Here is a 23,260-nt window from a genome sequence, read left to right on the forward strand (position 1 = left end):
AATAATAAGTTGGAGGAGTCCAAGATGGTAGTGGAGTAGACCACCTTAGTCTTGTCTGGTCCCAGGAATTCAGCTAGATAGCTATCAAATCATTCTGAACACCTGCAAACTCAACCAGAGATCTAAGAAAAGAATAGCTGAAACTCTATAAATAGAAAAGTGACCACTTTCTACAAGGTAGGAGGTGTGGCGAAGTTAATCCGAGGGGATATATGGGAAGATAAACCGTGGGGGGAGGGAGCCTCCATCAGCTGGCTACAGAAAAGTGATAATAGCAGCAGAGCACAAAATCAGACCTTTTAGAAGGCTGCCCTGGTGAGGGACTTCCCTGCCTGAAAGGTGCTCAGGTGGCAAAGTGGGGTGGAATTCTAGGTGGGACAGTGTGGTCTCAGGATCCCTGGGGTTCAGGAAGGCCTGGGGTACCTGAGTGAGGCAGAGCTCCCAGGCATTGGAGTTGCAATCAGTGAGCCCAGGAGTGGACGTTCAGCTCAGTGTTGCCATAAACCATGAACCGTGGCATGACTGGGTGACCACTCTCTGACCAGGGGCCCAGCAAATGGCAGAACCGTGGTGAGACCCCTCCCCCAACCCTGGAAGGAGCGGCACGGGTGCATGCTGCAGGAGTCTGCAGGGTGTGGAGACTAGAAATGGGGTTGCATGGATGAGAAAGAAATGCTCGGTCACAGACTGGGTGAGCATGGAGCATGGACCAGAGAGACAAGAGTGACTGACAGCTTTTCCCTAAGGATGCACTGAGGAGTGGGGGGGGCGTGAGCTTTCCGCTCCGGGGCTGGAGATTAGGAGGCTGACATTTTCATTCTCATCCTTGAAAGCAGCTCAGAAAGCTTCAGGGAACAAAAGCCACATAGAGCAATCTGGAGCAGATTACTTAGCCTGGCCCCCTGGTAAGGGTAGTGCAATCCTGCCTGGGGAAAAGACACCTGAGATTCAGCACAACAGTCCCCTTCTCCAGATGATCAGCAACAACATCCAGCTAAGACCAAGTTTACTGATCACATAGAACTGCAAAACTTCAGTGCTAGGGGAAAATACAGTTCTTGTTTTTTTTCACATGATTCTTTAGTCTTTCAGTTTTAATTTTTTTTCTCTTCCCTTTCTCAATTTCTTATTTTATCAACTCTTTTTTGAAAGTCTTTTAATTTTCATTTTTACAGTAACATTCTATCCTTTCATTGTATTTAATTTTATTTTTGTGTATACATACGTTTCTCTTTCTTTACAATTTTGGGATGCAGTTTCCTCCAGTAAAAAGAACAAAATACACCCAGGATATAGTGTGCTGCTCTGTTCTCCTCATCTGTCTAATATTCTCTCATTTTTTCCTCTTTTTTTTTTTTAGTAAAGTCGTTTTTAAATTTTCATCTTTACAGTTGCATTCTATCCTGTCAATGTATTTAATTTTATTTTTGTGTATATATATTTTTCTTTCTTTACACTGGGATGCAGTTTCTTCTAACAAACAGACCAAAATATACCTGGGATATAGTATATTGCTCTGTTCTGTTCACCTGTCTTTTATATTCCTTCTTTACATTTTTTTGTCTTTTAATTTTCATTTTTACAGTTACAGTCTATCCTTTCATTGTATTTAATTTTATTTTTGTATATATATGTTTTTCTTTCACTGCAATTTTGGGATCTAGTTTTCTAACAGACTAAAATACACACATGATCCAGTCTATTGCTCTGTTCTGTTCACCTGTCTGCCTGTCTGATTATATATATATTTTTTAATTTCTTTTTTCTGGTTTCATGTCTCTTCTGATTTGTTTAGTGTATATTTCTCTGGGGTCGTTATTGCCATTTTAGTATTTGGTTCTTTTGTTCACCTATCCTTCTCTGGACAGAATGACAAGAGGGAAAAACTCACCTCAAGAAAGATAATGAGAGGCAGTACTGACTGCCATGGACCTAATCAGTATAGACATATGTAAGATGTCAGAACTAGAGTTCAAAATAACGATTTTAAAGATATTAGCTAGGCTTCAAAAAGCATATAAGACACTAGAGAATCCCTTTCTGGAGAAATAAAAGAACTAAAACCTAATCAAGTTGAAATAAAAAAGGCTATTAATGAGACACAATCAAAAAAGGAGACTAACAGCTAGGATAAATGAGGCAGACAAGAGATTTAGTGATATAGAAAACAAAATGATGAGGAATAAAGAAGCTGAGAAAAAGAGAGATAAACAACTACAGGATCATGAGGGGAAATTCAAGAAATAAGTGATACCACAAAGCAAAACAATATTAGAATAATTGGGATCCCAGAAGAAGAGGAGAGGGAAAGAGAGAGAGGTATAAGGTATATTGAGCAAATTGTAGTGAAGAATATCCCTAATGTGGGGAAGGATACACGCATTCAAGTTCAAGAGGCACAGAGAATGAGTCTCAAAATCAGTAAAGTTAGGTCAACACCTCGACATATAATAGTGAAACTTGCAAATCTCAGAGACAAATAGAAAATCATGAAAGCAGCTCGGGACAAGAGGTCTTTAACCTACAAGGGCAGAAACATTAGACTGGCGGAAGACATAGCCACAGAGACCTGGCAGGCCAGAAGAGACAGGCATGATATATCCAGGGTGTTAAATGAGAAAAATATGGAGCCAAAAATACTTTATCCAGCAAGGATGTCATTCAAAATAGAAGGAGAGATAAAAAGCTTCCAGGACAAACAGAAACTAAAAGAATTTGTAATCACTAAACCATCCCTACAAGAAATTTTAAAGGGGTCCTCTAAGGGAAAAGAGAGCCCAAAAGTAACACACACCAGAAAGGAACAGAGACAATATACAGAAACAGTGACTTTAAAGGTAATACAATACCACTAAATTAATATCTTTCAATAGTTACTCTGAATGTAAATGGGCTAAATGCCCCAATCAAAAGACACAGGGTATCAGACTGGATAAAAAAGCAAGATCTATCGGTATGCTATCTGCAAGAGACTTATTTTAGACCCCAAAACACCTCCAGATTTAAAGTGAGGGGGTGGAAAACCATTTATCATGCTAATGGACATCAAAAGAAAGCTGGGGTGGTGGCAATCCTTAGACAAATTCTATTTTAAACCAAACACTATAATAAGAGATGAGGAAGGACACTGTATCATACTTAAAGGATCTATCCAACAAGATCTAACAATTGTAAATATTTGTGCCCCTAACATGGGAGCAGCCAATTATAAAAGCCAATTAACAACAAAATTTAAGAAACACATCGAGGGGCACCTGGGTGGCTCAGTTGTTAAGCGCCTGCCTTCAGCTCAGGTCATGATCTCAGGGTCCCGGGATCGAGCCCCACATCGGGCTCCCTGCTCAGCGGGGAGTCTGCTTCTCCCTCTCCCTCTGCCTGCCGCTCTGCCTACCTGTGCTCTCTCTCTCTCTCTGTCAAATAAATAAATAAAATCTTAAAAAAAAAGAAACACATCGATAATAATACAATAATAGTAGGAGACTTAAACCCCTCACTCACTGCAAGCATAGACAGATTACCTAAGTAGAAGATCAACATGGAAATAAGGGCTTTGAATGACACACTGGATCAGATGGACTTCACAGATATATTCAGAGCATTTCATCCTAAAGCAACAAGAATACACATTCTTCTCAAGTGCACATGGAACATTCTCCAGAAGAGATCACATATTGGGTCGCAAATCAGGTCTCAACTGGTACCAAAAGACTGGGATCATTCCCAGCATATTTTCAGACCATGATGCTTTGAAACTGTAACTCAATCACAACAGGAAATTTGGAAAGAACTCAAATACATGGAGGCTAAAGAATATTCTACTAAAGAATGAATGGATCAACCAGGAAACTAAAGAAAAAAATTCATGGAAACAAATGAAAATGAAAACACAACTGTTCAAAACCTGTGGGATGCAACAAAGGCGGTCCTAAGAGGGAAGTTTATAGCAATATGAGCCTTTCTCAAGAAACAAGAAAGATCTCAAATACACAACCTAACCCTATACCAAAAGGAGCTGGAGAAAGAACAGCAAATAAACCCTAAACCCAGCAGGAAAAGAGAATAATAAAGATCAGAGCCAAAATCAATGAAACAGAAACAAAAAGAACAGCAGAACAGATCAACGAAATTAGGAGCTGGTTCTTTGAAAGAATTAACAAGATTGATAAACCCCTGGCCAGACTTTTAAAAAAGAAAAGAGAAAGGACCCAAATAAATAAAATCATGAATGAAATAGAAGAGATCACAACCAACACTGAAGAAATACAAACAATTATAAGAACATATTATGAGTGAGTATGTGCCAACAAATTAGGCAATCTGGAAAAATGGATGCATTCCTAGAGACTTGTAACTACCAAAACTGAGCCAGGAAGAAACAGAAAACCTGAACAGACCCATAACCAGCATGGAAATTAAAGCAGTAATCAAAAATCTCCCAAGAAACAGGAGTCCAGGGCCAGATGGCTTCCCAGGGGAATTTTACCAAACATTTAAAGAAGAATTAATACCTATTCTTCTGAAGCTGTTTCAAAAAATAGAAATGGAAGGAAAACTTTCAAACTCTTTCCATGAGGCCAGCATTACCTTGATCCCAAAACCAGACGAGGAGACCAATATCCCTGATGAACATGGATGCAAAAATTCTCACCAAAATACTAGCCAATAAGATCCAACAGTATATTAAAAGGATTATTCACCACCACCAAGTGGGATTTATTCCTGGGCTACAAGGGTGGTTCAATACCTGCAAATCAATCAATGTGATACATTACATTAATAAAAGAAAGGACAAGAACCATATGATTCTCTCAGTAGATGCAGAGAAAGCCTCTGACAAAGTACAGCATCCTTCCTTGATTAAAACTCTTCACAGTGCAGGGACAGAGGGAACATACCTCAATATCTTTATAAAAGCCATATATGAAAAGCCCACAGCGGATATCATTCTCAATGGGGAAAAACTGAGAGCTTTTCCCCTAAGGTCAGGAACATGGCAGGGATGTCCATTATCACCACTGTTGTTCAACATCGTATCCAAAGTCTATAAAGAACTTATCAAACTCAACACCCAAAGAAGAAATAATCCAGTCAAGAAATGGGCAGAAGACACGAACAGACATTTCTCCAAAGAAGACATACAAATGGCTAACAGACACATGAAAAAATGCTCAACGTCACTTGGCATCAGGGAAATACACAATGAGATACCACCTCATACTGGTCAGAATGGCTAAAATTAACAAGTCAGGAAACGACAGATGTTGGCGAGGATGCAGAGAAAGGGGAACCCTGTTACACTGTTGGTGGGAATGCAAACTGACGCAGCCACTCTGGAAAACAGTATGGAGGTTCCTCAAAAAGTTGAAAATAGAGCTACCCTACAATGCAGCAATTGCACTACTAGGTATCTACCCAAAGGATTCAAATGTAGTGATCCGAAGGGGCACCTGCATTCCAAAGTTTATAACAGCAATGTCCAAAATAGCCAAACTATGGAAAGAGCCCAGATGTCCATAGACAGATGAATGGATAAATAAGATGTGGTGTATATATAATGGAATAACACTCAGCCATCAAAAAAAAAAAAAAAAACAAACAAAAAAACAAGAAATCTTGCCATTTGCAATGACGTGGATGGAGCTAGAGGGTATTATGCTAAGAGAAATAAGTCAATCAGAGAAAGACAATTATATGATCTCACTCATATCTGGAATTTAAGAAACAAAACAGAGGCTCATAGAGGAAGAGAGGGAAAAATAAAACAAGATGAAACCAGAGAGGGAGACAAACCATAAGAGACTAATCTCAGGAAACAAACTGAGGGTTGCTGGATGGGAGGGGGGTGGGGGGATTGAGTAATAAGGTGATGGACATTAAGGAGGGCATGTGATATAATGAGCACTGGGTATTATATAAGACTGATGAATCACTGAACTCTACATCTAAAACTAATAATACATTATATGTTAATTAATTGAATTTAAATAAAAAAAGAGAATAAGTTGGTGTATATGTAATTTTGTAGCCAGCAAGAATATCTGCAGGATAATGTACTAGAAGTGAACTCCTGGATCCAGACCAATGTGCATTTGTATTTTTGATTGGTGTTACTAAATAACTCTCCCTAGGAGTTGTATCACCTTAAAATCCCGCTAACAGGGGTGCCTGGGTGGCTTGGTCAGCTAAGTGTCTGCATTCAGCTCAGATCATGATCTCAGGGTCCTGAGATTGAGCCCCATGCTGAGCTGTGTGCTCAGCGGGAGTCTGCTTCTCCCTCTCCCTCTGTGCTCTCTCGCTCCTGGCTGTCTCACTCTCCCTCAAGCAAATAAATAAAAACCTAAAAAAAAAAAAAAAAAAAAAATCCCACTAACAATGTATAAATTCCCAGTTTTTCCATATCCACAAAAAGTGTATTGTCAACCTTTCTGTTTTTTTCAGAAACATCAGTGTACTTTTAATGTGAAACTAATTTTCACTTATTATTGACTTGAAAGAGGGTCTTCTTAGAGGGAAATTAGTTACATGACTGTGATAGGAGATGCAAATCCTTTTCCCAGATTGCATTTCTTTTGACTTTCTTTATGGTAGTAATGCTACATCAACATTTTTCATTTGTAGGTAGTCACATTAATTCTTTTACAACTTTTGAGTTTCAAAAGACTTCTTCAATCCAAGATTATGAAAATATTCTCCTATAGTTTCTCTACTACTCTATTTTCATTTAAATTTCTCATCTAGGGCGCCTGGGTGGCTCAGTTGGTTAAGCGACTGCCTTTGGCTCAGGTCATGATCCAGGAGTCCCTGGATCGAGTCCCACATGAGGTTCCCTGCTCGGCAGAAAGTCTGCTTCTCCCTCTGACCCTCCCCCCTCTCATGTGCTCTCTCTCTCTCTCTCATTCTCTCTGTCTCAAATAAATGAATAAATAAATAAATAAAAAGAAAACCCTTTAAAAAAAAATAAATTTCTCATCTATTTGGAATTTACCCTGTTAAAATGTGAGAAATAGGTCCAAAGTTTCCTTTTTACCTGTCTGGTTACTATAGTGATTAGATGAAATTTGTAGGTTCTTATTCAGACACTCATTTATTTAATTTTTCCACATAAACCATAGATTTAATATGTCTGTTTTAAAAAAACTTGCTGTAAGATTATATAAAGTCTGAGGATCTAATGTATAATGTGGTGACTATAGTTGCTAACACTATATTGTGTAATTGAAAGTTGCTGAGAGTAAGACTTAAAAAATCTCACCGAGGGGCACCTGGGTGGCTCAGTTGTTAAGCGTCTGCCTTTGGCTCAGGTCATGATCCTGGGGTCCCGGGATCAAGCCCCATATCGGGCTCCCTGCTCGGCGGGAAGCCTGCTTCTCCCTCTCCCACACCGCCTGCTTGTGTTCCTGCTTTCACTCTCTCTCTCTCTCTCTCTCTCTGTCAAATAAATAAGTAAAATCTTAAAAAAAAAAAAAAAAAAACTCACCAAAAGAAAGAAAATGGTAACATGTAAGGTGAGAAAGGTATTAATTAACTTGATGGGGGGAAATCTCTCCATAATGTATACCTATAACAAACCATCAGTTTGTATACTTTCAGCATCTTACAGTTCTGTCAACTATACTTCAATAAAGCTGGAAGAAAAAAAAAAATCTATGAGATTCAGGAACCCATCACATATGTAACCCAATGTCTGACAAATGCCAGGGAATCTCCTCAAAAATAAGTTATTATTGCATCTTGCATATCCTCCATAAAGAAAGAAGGCAACAATGCCTCATTCCAGTAATGGGTACCTAAGACATATTCCTGGTTCTCACCACTTATGGGGGTTGGATAGACAACAAGAGTTGTCCTGGAAGTCACCGCTAGTAAGAAATGGCTAGCAATAATTTTACTATAAACAGAAATGAATGTAGAGCACTTAATCCAAATGCATGCCTAATCTACTTTCCCTTATCAAGATCCCAAAAAACCTGTGCTTACTCTAACACCAACCAACACAAGAGGAAGTTAGAGTCTATACTTAAAAACAAACAAACAAACAACCTGCTGATATTTCTACTTGGATCCCATCAAATGTATAGTTTAACTTAAGGAAACTGACATTTTCATGAAAAAACAAATTAGTTCTCTATCTACACCATACCCACAAATGAACTTTGGATGGATGAAAGGTACAATGTAAAAAATATAACTATAAAAATTCACATGGAAAAATGAAGGTACAAGAATAGGCAGGAACAAGAATAGCCACAACAACTCTGAAAAAGAATCTTAGTCATTTTGTCAAGTTTCACTAAAAAGTCTTTTGAAATTTTTGACATGAATCACACTGAATTTATAGATTAATTAAGAATTAAATTGCAGGGACATCAAGAATCCTTTTTTTACTTCATCCAAGAATATTTTAAGCCTTTGCAGGGGAATTCTTCCAGCTGCTGTTGTGCCACAACAGATGGGTGCACACCACACTTGGTCTGGTGAGCGGTGGGGGGGGGGGGGGGGGGGGGGCGGAGGAGAGACTGCAGTTCTGGGCCCCAGTGGACATCTATACAAAGTCACTCCCTGAAGACAAGGAGAGGTAGCCAATTTGCCTAATACATAGAAACAAACACACAAAATCAGGCAAAATGAGGAGACAGAAGAACATAATTCCAAATGAAAAAACAAGACAAAAACTCAGAAAAAGACCTTAATGAAACAGAGATAAATAATCTACCTGATAAAGGGTTCAAAGTAATGGTCATAAAGAGGATCAGCAAACTTGGGAGAAGAATGGATGAACACAGGGTGAACTTTAACAAAGAGAAAACATAAGAATATACCAACCAGAGCTGGTATATATAAAAACAACCAGAAAACAATGAACAAAATGGCAATATTTGCCTACCTACTAACAATTGCTTTAAATGTAAATGAAAAACAGAGGAGGGAATCAATAGCAGATTAGATGATAAGGAAAAATAGAAGACCAGTGGTGCAAATCACCCCAACAGAAAAAAATTAAAATAAAATTAAAAAAATGGGAATAGTTAAAGGGACCTCTGGGATAAAATCAAGTGTACTAATGTTTGCATTATAGGGGTCCCAGAAGGAGAAAAGAGAGAGAAAGGTGCAGAAAGCTTATTTGAAGAAATAATGTCTGAAAACTTTTCTAACCTGATGAAGGAAACAAATACCGAAGTCCATGAAGCCCAGAGAGTCCAAAACAAGACGAACCCAAAGAGTCCAAAACAAGACGAACCCAAAGAGTCCAAAACAAGACGAACCCAAAGAGATCTACACCAAGACACATGATAATTAAAATGTCAAAAATTAGATAAGAAGATAATCTTAAAAGCAGCAAGAGAAAAACAACTAGTTACATACAAGGGAACCTCCAAAAGACTATCAGCTGATTTTTCAGCAGAAACTTTGCAGGCCAGAAGAAAGTGACATGATATATTCAAAGTGTTGGAAGGAAAAAACTTACAATGAAGAATACTCCACGCAGTAAGGTTATCATTTAGAATTGAAGGAGAGAGAGTTTTCCAGACAAGGAAAGCTAAAGGAATTCCCCACCACTTAATCAGTCTTATAAGAAATGTTGAAGATTCGGACTTCTTTAAGCAGAGAAGAAAAGGCCATAACTAGAAATAAGAAAATATATGAAAGAAAAAAATCTCACTAATAAAGGTAATTATAAAGATAGACTAACCAGTTATAAAGCTAGTATGAAGGTTAAGAAAAAGAAGTAAAATCAAGTACAACTACAATAATTAGCTGAAGAATATACAAAATAAAAAGATGTAAAATATGATATTAAAATATAAAACGTGGTAGGGGGCAGAGTAAAAATATGCTTTTAGAATGCATTTGAACCTAAGCGGCCATTGACTTAAAACAGACTGTTATAAATATATGTAGAGAAAGATGGTAACCACAAACCAAAACCCTATAATAGATACAAGGAAAATAAAGTGAAAGGAATACAAACATGATCCCAAACAAAGGCATCACACCATAAAGGAAAAAGAGCAAGAAAAGAAGAAAAAAATGGAGAGAAACTATAAAAATAATCAGAAAACAATGAACAAAATGGTATAAGTGAACACCTACTAACAACTGCTTTAAATGTAAATGGACATAGTTCTCGAATCAAAAGACACAGGGTGGCTAATGGAAACAAAACAAAACAATAAACCAAAAAAAACAAGACCCATCTACACACTGCCTATATGAGACTCACTTCAAATCTAAAGATATACAAAACTGAAAGTGAAGGGATAGAAAAAGATATACCATACAAATGGAAACAAAAGCTGGAGTAGCAATACTTCTTTCAGACAAAATAGACTTTAAAACAAACTATATAACAAAGAGAAAGAAGAGAATCACACAAGGATAAAAGGGTCACTCCAACAAGGGGATATAACATTTGTAAATATTTATGCACCCTATATAGGAGGCACCTAAATATAAATATTAACAGACATAAAGGGGGAAATTGACAGCAACACAATAATAGTGGAAGACTTTAATACTATCAATGAACAGATCATCCATACAGTAAATCAGCAAGGAAATACTAGCCTTCCTTTAAACAATATACTAGACCAGATGGACTTTACAAAATCAGTTATGGGAAGAAAACTGGAAAAAAACCACAAACACGTGGAAACTAAACACATGCTATTAAGGAACCAAAGGGTCAACAAAGAAATCAAAGAGAAGATAAAAAAAATGCCTTGAGACAAATGAAAATGGAAAAACAATGTTCCAAAACCTACAGGATACAGCAAAAGCAGTTCTAAGAGGGAAGTTTATATCAATAAGGGCTTACCTCAAGAAACAACAAAAATCTCAAATAAACAATCTAACTTTACACTTAAATGAACCAGAAAAATAAGGATAAAACAAAGCCCAAAGTTCAAGAAGGAAGTAAATAATAAAGATCAGAGTGAAAATAAATGAAAGAGAACCCCCCCAAAAAAAGGAAGAAGAAAAAAAAAAAATCAATGAAATTAAGAGCTGGTTCTTTTAAAAAAGATAAACAAAATGGATAAACCTTTAGGTAGACTCATCCAGAAACAGAGAGAAGGTCCAAATAAATAAAATAAAAAATGAAAGAGAAATTGCAACCAATACCACAGAAATACAAAGGATCACAAGAGACTAACTACTATGAACAATTATACACTAACAAATTGGACAACCTAGAAGAAATGGGTAAATTCCTAAAAACATACAATTTCCAAGATTAAATCATGATGAAATAGAAAATCTGAATAGACCAATTACTTACTAGTAAGGAAACTGAATTAGTAATAAAAGAAACTCTTAACAAAAGTCCAGGGTCAGATGGCTCCTTAGGTAAATTCTACCAAACATTTAAAAGAGTTAATACCTATCCTTCTCAAATTATTCCAGGAAATTGAAGAGGAAGGATGTTCCCAAACTCATTTTATGAGGGCAGTATTAACCTGACACCAAAACCAGACAAAGACACCACAGAAGAAGAAAATTACAGGTCAGTATCCCTGATGAACACAGATGCAAAAATCCTCAAAAAATATTAGCACACCAAATTCAACAAGACATTAAAAGGATCATACACCACAAGCAAGGATTTATTCCAGGGATACAAAGATGGTTCAACATCCACAAATCAATCAACACAATATACTACAACAAGAAAATGAAGAATAAAAATCATATGATCTTGATAGATACAGAAAAAGCATTCAACAAAGTTCAACATCCATTTATGATAAAAACTCCCAACAGAGTGAGTATAGAGGCAAGGTACCTCAATATAATAAAGGCTATATATGACAAACTCACAGCTAATATACTCAATGGTGAAAAGCTAAAAGCATTTTCTCTAAGATCAAGACAAGGATGTTCACTCTCACCACTTTTATCCAATACAGTACTAGAAGTCCTAGCTACAGCAATTAGACTGAAAAAGAAATAAAAGGCATCCATACTGGAAAGGAAGAAATAAAACTGTCACTATTTGCAGATGATGTGATACTATACAGAGAAAACCCTAAAGACTCCACCAAACTATCAGAATAAATGAATTCAGTAAACCTGCAGGATACAACATTAATATACATAAATTTGTTGCATTTCTGTACACAAATAAACTATCAGAAGGAGAAATTAAGAAAACTATCTACAACTGCATCATAAAGAATAAAATATCTAGGAATAAATTTAACCAAGGGGTTAAAGAGCTGTACTCTGAAAATTGTAACACACTGATGCAAGAAACTGAAAACAAATAAGTGGAAGGATATACAATGTTCACGAATTGGAAGAATTAATGTTGGTAAAATGTCCATACTACTTAAAGCAATCTACAAATTCAATGCAATTCCTATCAAAATATCTAGGGCATTTTTCACAGAACTAGAACAAATAATACCAAAATTTGTATGGAACCACAAAAGACCCCGAATACCCAAGCAATCTTGAGAAAGAAGAACAAAGCCTCAATTATCATAACCATATTTCAAACTATACCATAAACCTAAAGTAATCAAACAGTATTACACTGGCAAAGAAACAGACATAGGTCAATGGAACAGACTAGAGAGCCCAGAAATAAACCCATGCATACATGGTCAATCAACGTATGATGAAGAAAGCAAGGGTATATAATGGGAAAAAAAGAGTCTCTTAGTAAATGGTATTGGGAAAACTGATAAGCCACGTACAAAAGATTGAAACTGGATTGCTTTCTTACACCATACACAAAAATAAACTCAAAACAGATTAAAGACCTAAATTTAAGACCTGAAACCGTAACTCCTAGAAGAAAACATAGGCAGTAAGTTGTTTGACATTGATCTTAACCCTTTTTGGATCCGTCCCCTCAGACAAGGACACAGCAGCAAAAATAAAAAAAAATGGGACTATAGCAAACTAAAAAGTTTTTACACAGCAAAGAAAATCATCAACAAAACAAAAAGGCAACATACTGAATGGGAGAGATATTTGCAGATGACATATACAATTAGAGGTTAATATCTATATATAAAAAAAACTCACACAACTCAATATTAAGGAAACAATCTGATTAAAGGGCAGAGGACCTGAAATAACATTTTTCCAAAGACATACAGATGGCCAACAGGCACTTGAAAAAATGTTCAGCATCACTAATCATCAGGGAAATGCAAATCAAAACCACCAAGAGGTATCACCTAACAGCTGTCAGAATGGCTACTATTGAAAAGACAAGAAATAAATGTTGGTGAGGATGTAGAGAAAAGGGAACTCTTGTGCACTGTTGGTAGGAATGTAAACTGATATAGCAACTATGGAAAATAGTTTGGAGCTTCCTTTAAAAAATTAAAAATAGAATGACCATATGATCCAACAATTCCACTTCTGGTTATTTATCCATAGAAAACAAAAGCACTAATTTGAAAATATACAAGCACTCCTATGCTCATCACAGCATCATTTACAACAGTCAAAATACCGAAGCAACCCAAGTGTCCATAGATAGCTGAAGGGATAAAGAAGATGTAGCGTGTATGCATGTGTGTAAATGTACGTAGATATGTGTATACACGCACACCAGAATATTAGTTCTAAAAAAGAATAAAATCTTGCTATTTATGACAACATGGATAGACCTAGAGCGCATTTTTTTTTAAGATTTTATTTATTTGACAGAGAGAGAGAGAGAGAGAGAGAGCGCACAAGTAGGCAGAGCAGCAGGTAGAGGGAGAAGCAGATTCCCCGCTAAGCAGGGAGCCCGATGCAGGACTTGATCCCAGGACCGTGGGATCATGACATGAGCCGAAGGCAGACGCTTCACCTACTGAGCCACCCAGGTGCCCCGACCTACAGCGTTATTATGGTAAGTGAAATAAATCAGAGAAAGACAAATACCTTATGATTTCACTTACATGTGGAATTTAAGAAGCAAAACAAATGAACAAACAAAAAGCAGAAACAGACTCAAATACACTGATGGTTGCCAGTGCAGAAGGAGGGTAGAGGGATGGAGGAAATAGGTGAGGGGGATTAAGAGGTACAATCTTCTAGTTATAAAATAAATAATACATGGGGATGTAATGTACAGCATAAGGAATATAGCCAACAACATTTTAAAAACTTTACATGGTGGGGTGCCTGGGTGGCTCAGTCGTTAAGTGTCTGCCTTCGGCTCAGGTCATGATCCCAGGGTCCTGAGATCGAGCCCCGCATCGGGTTCCCTGCTCTGCGGGAGGCCTGCTTCTCCCTCCCCCACTCCCCCTGCTTGTGTTCCTGCTCTATCTCTCTCTCTGCCAAATAAATAAATAAAATCTTTAAAAAAAAAAAACAAAACTTTTCAGGGTGACAGATGCTAACTAGACTTATTGTAGTGATCATTTTGTAATGTGTATAAGTACTGAATCACTATGTAGTACACCTGAAACTAATATAATATTGTATATCAATTAAACCCTAATGAAAAAAATGAGCTGTTCCATTTTATTCAAAATTCTAGTGGAAAATTATTTTGAAAGATCAACTTTTAAATAGCAAAAGTTCAGTTAGTAAACAGAACTAATTGAACAATTATTTTATAATAACAATAACAAACGTTTCTATATTACTACTTATGTGCAAGACACTGTTCTACACACTTCACAAACATTAAATTCTCAATAATTCAAAAGATCCCTTTAAGTACTAGGGCATCCCATGGCCTTTAGGATAAATACCAGTTGCTAGTATACGGACAAGTAAGATTAAGAAGGATTTTAAAGTGCCAGAGTTTAGGACATAACAGATATGAGTATAAATATTAAACAGCCAATTTTAAGGTCAGATTTACTATTCTCTTTTCTCCAAATTCACAAAAACATACCGAGGCTAGTAAGTTATGAAATTCTGCCCAAATATAATAGTTCTGGTGTACTACCTAAAATCTTGCACTTTCTTTTAAAGTTTGTTAGTTTGTCCATAAATATTATTCTAGAGCCATTCCTAAATAAATCACATTAAAAAACAACATCAACAAAAAGCCAAATAAATCTTTTGCGTACACCATATAGTTTTATAAATGGAAAGGTTAAACATAATAAAAGATTTTACAGCAGGTTTTAACAGCACTCCAATAAAAACAGCTGATTTATAAATTTATATTAAAACGTTTAGACTTAGATATACTTTCACATTACAGAAGAGACTTCTCTAATATTATTTTTATTAATGTACCAAGTTTATAAAGTTGATGTGAATTCAGAAGTATAACAATTTGAGCCATTTCTGAGAGATTTTGGTAATAGGTTAATTATATGAAGACTTACCTCAATTTTTAGTGTGAGGTATTGCTTAAATCACAAATGGATATGCAAGTCTTCATTTAATAATTAAAAGCTCCACTGAGTTATTTTCAAAGTTTATCAGTATGTGAAAGGTGTATGGAAACCTGATGTACTAGTTTAGCAACTTTTCTGTCTGAAATTATTTTCAAAATAAAAGTTAAAAAAAAAAAAGGTAATGATTCTGTTTACTCCGACTGTAGTCAAACCACTGAAAATCTAGGGTGTGCAATAGCACTTACCTTAATAATCATCAGTGATTTTACTATTAGCTAGGCTACTAAAAATAAATATAGTTTTCTATTGATAAATTAAAGACAAATAATTTTCTCTCTTCCCCTTCCTCCAACACACATGAACCAGAACATATAGGTTTTTAAGAAATGAACTGGGGAGCACATAATGGTATTAACACTTTGGACTCAAGTTTAGTAGTTTCTTTTAAAGTAAAAGTCCTTCTACTTTATGATTAGCAATTCCACTCCTAGAGAAAATTTATCCAACATAAATAAAAATCATATACCCAAAAAAGACTTTATAAAAAAGTTCATAGCAGCTTCATTCATGATAGCTCCAAAATGGAAACAACCTAAACGTCCACTGATATAGGTAAAGGAATAAACAAACTTGTGGTATATTCATACCCAGCAACACTAAGGAATGAACTACTGATGTAACAACAAAATGGATGAAAATATAATGTTGAGTGAAAGAAACTAGACACAAAAGAATACATACTGTACAATTCCATTTATTTTCAATCCAGTACAAGCAAAACTAAGCTCTAGTGACAGTAATGAGAGAGTGTCTGCCTCTTGAGGAGTAGTGATTGAGATGGAGAAAAGGCATATAAGAAAACTGTAGGGTGACTGCATGTGCTATATCTTCCTTTAGTATATGCAATAATTACATATTACAAAAATAATGCATGTAACTGAATTGAATTATACTTCTATTAAAAATATTTTTTTCTAAAAGAAAAAGTTACAGCAACAAAAATCAAAAGAGTTTTTAACATTTCCAGATTTTTAGAATGCTTACCTGTCTAAGAGCTGATCATGTTTTTCTAAAGCATTCTTTTCAGCCATCACTGCTCGGTCCTTTTCAGCCACAGCATTGTCCCTCGCTTCTCGGAGATTTCTAAAATTTAAACATGTACTCCATTATTCCAAATACAAAGTATCTATCTTTTAAAGTTTCATAAATGTGTTTGCTTAGAATTGGACTATCTGACAATCTTAAGGACCCACTGGAGGTTGGTGACCCAAGGTGTCTACTATATGAATTTACCTGGCTTGGTGTTTCTGTAGCAGCACAGTAATGTAGGTGCAAACATGGTCTATCTCTAAATGTCACATTACCTTTCTCTATAACTTATCTCCACACGGGTTGAAGGTAGGCTCAACAGTTTATATATACAGTAACTTGTTTAATCCTTACCATAATCTAGTGAAGTAGGTATGATTACACAGTATCCAGAAGAAAACCAAGGTCTTGAGAAGTTAATAAATGTTCTCTAAAACATTTTAAATGAAGCGTATAATATAGAGATCACAAGTGTCAAAATGGGAACAACGTCTGGGATACGAGCAACTTGAAGTGATGGCCCTTGGGATCTCACTTACAGAGGAATGGAAAAGAAGAGAACTCAAGAACTCAGGGCTGACAAAATAGAAGGGGCAAAGGACATGAAGTCTGGATAAGATGACAAACAAATTTAAGTAGTGTACAAGCAGGATGGAAGACTAGAGATTGCTGTTAAAGGATAGTGATGTGGAGGTAGAATAGTACTTTTAGTGACACCATTTTAGTTGATACCAAGATCAAGGGTGTGACCAGTAAAGTAGCTAAGTGAAGGAGAGATGAGATAAAGGTCAATATTCACGTAGGGCTCCAGAAAGTATGGAGCCAGAGTATTAGGTAAGTCATCCACTTACAGTACTGATGACAGCAGGAACTGAAACTGAGAGAAAGATACATTTAGTGACGGTTAAGGGTAACGTCCAAAAGGCAGAAGGTAACAAGAGTGCCACAACAAGATATGAGCCTTTAAAGATCAAATCTCATTTGTTTTTTGAATCAAAGCAGAAGTCTGGGTCAAGAAAAATACCAACAGGAAGCTTCTTTCAGAGAGCCACTTAATTTTTAAAAAAATCCTCTTCTCTAATATAGTTATAAATAAATGTAGAGTGCAACATAAATGATTTTGCTCACCTAATTTCTACAAATCCCTTATGTTGTATTTTCCAACCTGTCTTACAGTGAAGTAAACCGAAGTTCAAGAGCTTAAGTAACCTAGTTCAAAGTCACAGCCCATGTTAAAGCCATAATTTGAGCCCAGCTATGTCTTTACTGCAAAGCAAATGTTTTTTATATCATATAACCACATCTCCCATAAAGAACTGGATTGGGTATTAGAATTTTGTGTTTATTATTCATGGAGAATGTCAGTAGAAAGTCATGAAACCCCACATCGTTTGAATAAATCTATGTAATAACTATTGGATAGGAATGCTTACTTGCTGTGCCAGTATGAAATGTCATCTTTTACACTGTGATGCTAACAACAAAGTTAAAATTTAAAACATATCAACCAATGGAGATTCATCAGTCAAATGGTTATGAGGCAGAAATAAAATAGTTTAAAAAAACTGTAGTACAGATAACTTATTAAAAAGAAAATAGCTTTTGTATACTATTATCTAAGTGGAAGTGCATTTTAAAATAGATATCACAAAATGTCATGTCATTATTTTCTGACATCATCCTGACTGCAATGACCCTCTATCATCAAACTGAAATATGAAAAAAAAATTTTTTTTTGAAGATTTTATTTATTTATTTGACAGAGAGAGACACAGTGAGAGGGAATACAAGTAGGGGGAGTGAGAGGGAGAAGCAGGCTTCCCGCTGAGCAGGGAGCCTGATGGGGGCTCCATCCCAGGACCCTGGGATCATAACCTGAGCTGAAGGCAGACGCTTAACGACTGAGCCACCCAGGCGCCCCTGAAACATGAAAATTTAGTTTTATAGATAGAATTAAATTCTTCAGGCATATTAAACATTTATATATTTTTCATTCCTAGGTGATCTATATATTTCAGTCAGTAAATCATCACAAATTGGTTGTAATTTTCATTTCTCAAAGATAGCCTCATTATTCTATAAGTTATTTCAAAAGCAAAATTCCAAGTAGATTGCACTTACGCTTACTTAGTAAGCAGAGAAGCTTCAGTCCCTAACTATATTTCCTTTCTGGCAATAATGGGCATTAGAAATAAAAGCAGTCACAGAGAATGAAATGAAACCCAGAAAAAACTAACAATAGGGGCCTGTGAGCGGAGGTATGATTAGAAGGTTCCTGTGCATTCATGATGCTACAATCTGTACCACCCAGCTAACTATAATTAGTGCTATATTAAGGCATAAAAAAATTTCAAGGCCACAAAGAAGAGGAGTTGATTATGCTTTAACTGGAGGAAGAGAGATAAGAGTGAATGAAGGGAGGATATGTAAGTTGGACCTTGAAGGACAAATAAGTAAAGGCAATTAAAAAAAAAAAAACTAAAATGAATCGGAGAAAGTGCTAGAAGTTGAGGCTTCTATGTACAGGTCCTCTCACAGATGTCTTCTGGTAAGATTTCTGTGTGAACCTAACCTCGTTATCAGTTACCATACCTTCCATATCTCTACCCACAACCTGCATACAAGAAGTCACACAATTCCTTTTAACATAAAGATAGAGATACTTCCTTTCATATTATCAATCGACCTTTAAGGTTTCAAATTAAGTCTGAGATAAACTGAATGTATTCCACTGACAATAATAGCAATAACAAACATATATAGAGTGCCTGCCATGTGCTAGGAACTACTTTAGGCTCTTGCATATAATAATTCACTTAATTTTCACAACAACCCCACAAAATAGGTGGGGTTGCCATGTGCTAGGAACTATTTTAGGCTCTTGCATATAATAATTCACTTAATTTTCACAACAACCCCATCATTATCTCTATTTTACAAAGGAGAAGATGGAAACAGAGAAGTATTTATCTAAGGTTACAAGTTTAAGTAAGCTATGGAGCCCAAACCATCTGGTTCTGGAGTCCATGCTCTTCATCAAACTATGCCTTTCTTAAGATTCCTTTTGTTTCACAGTTTTCTCCTTGAGAAAACTTGTTGCAGCCATCTTGTTACAGGATTTTTTTCCTCCATCAGTTCCAGTGGTTCTTGGTCATGCCACTTGGAAAAATGAAGAGGTAGACTAGACAGAGTGGTGCGCAGCAAAGCAAGGTTTACTGAGCGATAGCAAAGTGATAGCACAAAGCTCCCAAGGAGGGAGGGGACCCGAGGGGTTTGCCATGGGAGTTTCTAAGTCTAGGGGTTTTTATGGGCTTGTTGGCGGGGCTGTTTTAATCTGATTAACCCCCCCACCCCGTGCTTGTCATCCAGTCAGATTTTTGTCATATGGGAAAGAGTGGAGGGCTCCTTCCAGGGTGGTACAAAATCCTTTTAAGGGTGGTTTCCTCTTAGGGCAGGGGCCCCTGGTCCTTGCCTGTGTGCCTTCCAATTATCCTTCATCAATCTCATAGCACAAATGTTAAATCAAAAATAAGCCTTGAAAGAACTGACTATATTATATATACAATTGTTTTTATAGCCCATGCTCCCTCAGACTTAAGACTCGTTTGATAAAACAACAGATGGAGTATATTCCGGCCACAGACAAAACCCTAACTGCCATATAACTAATAAATTATCCATTTTTAAAAAGTTAAATGCATTATAAAATGTAACAACACAATTATGGCAGAGCAGGAATTCTAATGTTCTTCAAAAGAAGAAACTCGAAAAATTGATAGACTATCCGCAGCATGTACAAGCTAATGAAGCTAATGTTTTAAAAGTCCAAATTGAATATATAATCAAATGTAATTATAATAACAGAGAATGATGTTGGGAGTTGGCCAACTGGTCAGCATTATAACAAATGTTTTAAATATAAAACTAAAATATTTCAACCTTAAAAATGCTTTTAAAAAGCTAACATTTGAGGGATACCTGGGTGGCTCAGTCAGTTAAGTGCCTGACTCTTGACTTTCGGTTCAGGTCATGATCTCAGGGTTGTGAGATCAAGCCCTGTGTTGGGCTCTGCACTGAGTTTGCTTGTCCCTCTCCCTCTGTTCCTCCCCCAGCTCATGTTCTTTCTCTCTCTCTCTCAAAATCTTTAAAAAGCTCACATTTGATTTCAAAACTGTTTTTCATGATTCTTTCATGTCGTTTCCTATAAACCCCGTCCCCCATATACACATACATCTCTCTCCTATCCATCCTGTATTTGTGCATGGGAGGTAGAGAGGAAAGATGGCAGAAAAGGGAAAAGAAATCTGATCAATCCTATGTAAAGTGCAAAAGTAAAGTGACCTAGGATATATTATAACTCGTATCCAAAAAACATATTTTTCAACTTGAGGCATTCTTATGAGTGAAAGGGGGTGTTATTAATAGTCATGTTAGAGAAATAGGCATAAACCAGGACTTAAGGGGACAAACAAATGGGAGATACTGTTATTTAAATTACAACATTCAAACAAGAAACTTAAGTTTTATTTCTCTAAATAAAAGGATTTCAATATTATAATATAATAGATGTATTTCATATGCAAACTAATGTATCTGTGCAGAGATGACTTCATGTATATAAAGTTTAGCCAGAAGTATCTTACAACCAAAACCTGAAGCCTCAGTACAAAACGTACCAATAGATTTCTGTACATGGAATGTATCTTCCTACGACTAGAAGATCAATATGCCCAATCTAAATTTATACCTGAAAAGAGGCAAGAAAAATGTTGGAAGAATGAGAAAAACCTTGGGAACCTTTGAAATTCTAGTAGGAACAAATCAGTGTTTGGGAATGCCAAAGGCATGCTTAGCCTGAATAAACATCACTAACAACTCAAAACTTGAAATTGACCAAGAATAAATAGTGAAAAACCATGGTTGTCAGAAAAGCTCAGCAGGCACAACTAAGCAACCATCCTCCTTCTGCCTCCATGTAAAAATATTTTTGGTTAATAAAACATTTTTTCCAGTTGTAACAAAAAGGGACTGAAACAGGCTCTTTATATGACAAGCTTATTTATAGGGAAAATGTTCGAATTAATCACTTCTACCTCTAGATTATTCTCCTGGACAACATATAAAACTGCTCATTTCCATATCTGATGCCTTTGTTTTTAAGATGGCATGAACAAGAAGGGTTGCAAGTGGATTATCTACTGTTTATAATCAAATTACCAATAATTGTTCCTTTAATTAACATAGTTGTTGAAAATGAATGAACAGGACATAGCAAAAAAGCAAAGTGGAAATTTTAGGTAACATAATTTCTTGGGAGAAGCTATGCATTTTCAGAGGAGAAACTTTTTGAGATTACTGTTGACTGAACATACTGTATTTTCCTAACCTTTTATTTTAGCTGGTGCTTAAGCAGATTATTTTTTTCATTTTATAGATGTGAAAACTTTATCCCAGAGTAGATATCTAGCGAAACCATGGTTTAAAACAAATTATGAAGAATTTAAGCATCAAAATGCAAAAACTTATTTAAAATCTTTTCACTTTAAATTAAAATTAAATTAAAATCTAACTTTTTAAACCTGTTGAGGTTTAAAAAGTAGCTGATAAAACACAATGTAATATATTAAAATGAAACTGGGTGAATCTTTTTTAAATTTTATTTTTAATTCAATTAATTAGCATAAAATGATTATTGGTTTCGGAGGTACAGGTCTGTGATTCATCAGTCTTATATAATACGCAGTGCTCATTACATCACATGCCCTCCTTAATGTCCATCACCCAGTTACCCCATCCCTCCATCCCCCTCCACTCCAGCAACCTTCAGTTTGAAACTGGGTGAATCTTGTGGATGGTTAACTGAGTGACTACTCTATTAAATCCATCTCATTATAAGTCTTTGTATAGGTTTTCATCTAAACCAATAGTTACCTGATTTCTCAAAAGTAGTTCCAACTAATTCTTTCATTCAACAAATACTTATTGAGCTCTTACTATGTACCAGGTACTGATACCTGGGAATGCAGCACTGAAAAACAGACGAAATCTCTACTTACATGGAGATTACATGCCAGTATGAAAGAAACCAAAGTATGTTAGTAGGTGCTAAGTGCTCTGGAGAAGAAAAAGCAAAGAAGGGGCTAGTGGGCAACAGGCATGGCAATTTCACAATTTTAAACGGGGTGGTCAGGAAAGACATCAGAAAGCAGGTGACATCTGAAGACATGGAGAGAGTAGGGAAACCAGACTCTAAGGTATCCAGGAGTGGAGGGTTAAGCAGTGGAAACGGTAAATACAAAGGACCTGAGGAGTATGCATGCCAGTTAAGGGAACAGGAGGCAGTGTGACTGGATGAGGGACTAGAACAGAGCTGTAAAAATGAGGATGGGACAACTGGGTGCAGATCATGTCGTGTAACAGGGCATTATAGTCAATCAAACTTTACTGAGTTGGATGGGAGCCTTTTCAGTTGAGCAGAGGAATGACTGACAAGAGACCTGGGAGGGCAAGGAAGGAAGCAGGGGGACCACTTAAGAGAATCTTGCAGTAATTCAGACAAAAGATAATGGTAGCTTGGACCAAGGTGGTGTCTCTGAGATGGTAAGAGAATCCTAAGTTTTGAAGACACAACCAAAAGCATCTGCTGATGAACAGAATACGGAATGTGAAAAAAAGAGAAGAGGTTTATGACTTCAAGGTTTTTGGTCTGAGCAAGTAGAACAGAGTTATCTGTAACTGATCTGGGGTCATAGTGACAGTGGAGCAGAAGTGTGCTTCTGCACACATTAAATTTAAGATGCTTACTAGATAACCAAATAGAAATGCCATGAAGCGGCTGCAAAAGATGACAAGGACAGGAAGAGGACCAA

At 36.3% G+C, this 23,260-nt stretch overlaps 1 protein-coding gene across 8 annotated transcripts in view; it reads right to left on the reverse strand.

The window, feature by feature from the left end:
- PIBF1 (progesterone immunomodulatory binding factor 1) overlaps window positions 1-23,260 on the reverse strand; it is a 231,456-nt gene that overhangs the window by 147,501 nt on the left and 60,695 nt on the right. For all 8 annotated transcript variants that reach the window (XR_003519163.1, XR_003519164.1, XR_003519162.1 and 5 more), the window contains exon 10: window positions 16,347-16,445. Coding sequence is in view for 5 of the 8 variants with exons in the window: in XM_027589896.2 (XP_027445697.1) it covers window positions 16,347-16,445 (99 nt within the window). In the remaining 3 variants the exon portion in view is untranslated. The remainder of the gene's footprint in view (window positions 1-16,346; window positions 16,446-23,260) is intronic.

The sequence above is a fragment of the Zalophus californianus genome, chromosome 3 (assembly GCF_009762305.2).
Source record: "Zalophus californianus isolate mZalCal1 chromosome 3, mZalCal1.pri.v2, whole genome shotgun sequence".
Lineage (NCBI taxonomy): Eukaryota > Metazoa > Chordata > Mammalia > Carnivora > Otariidae > Zalophus > Zalophus californianus.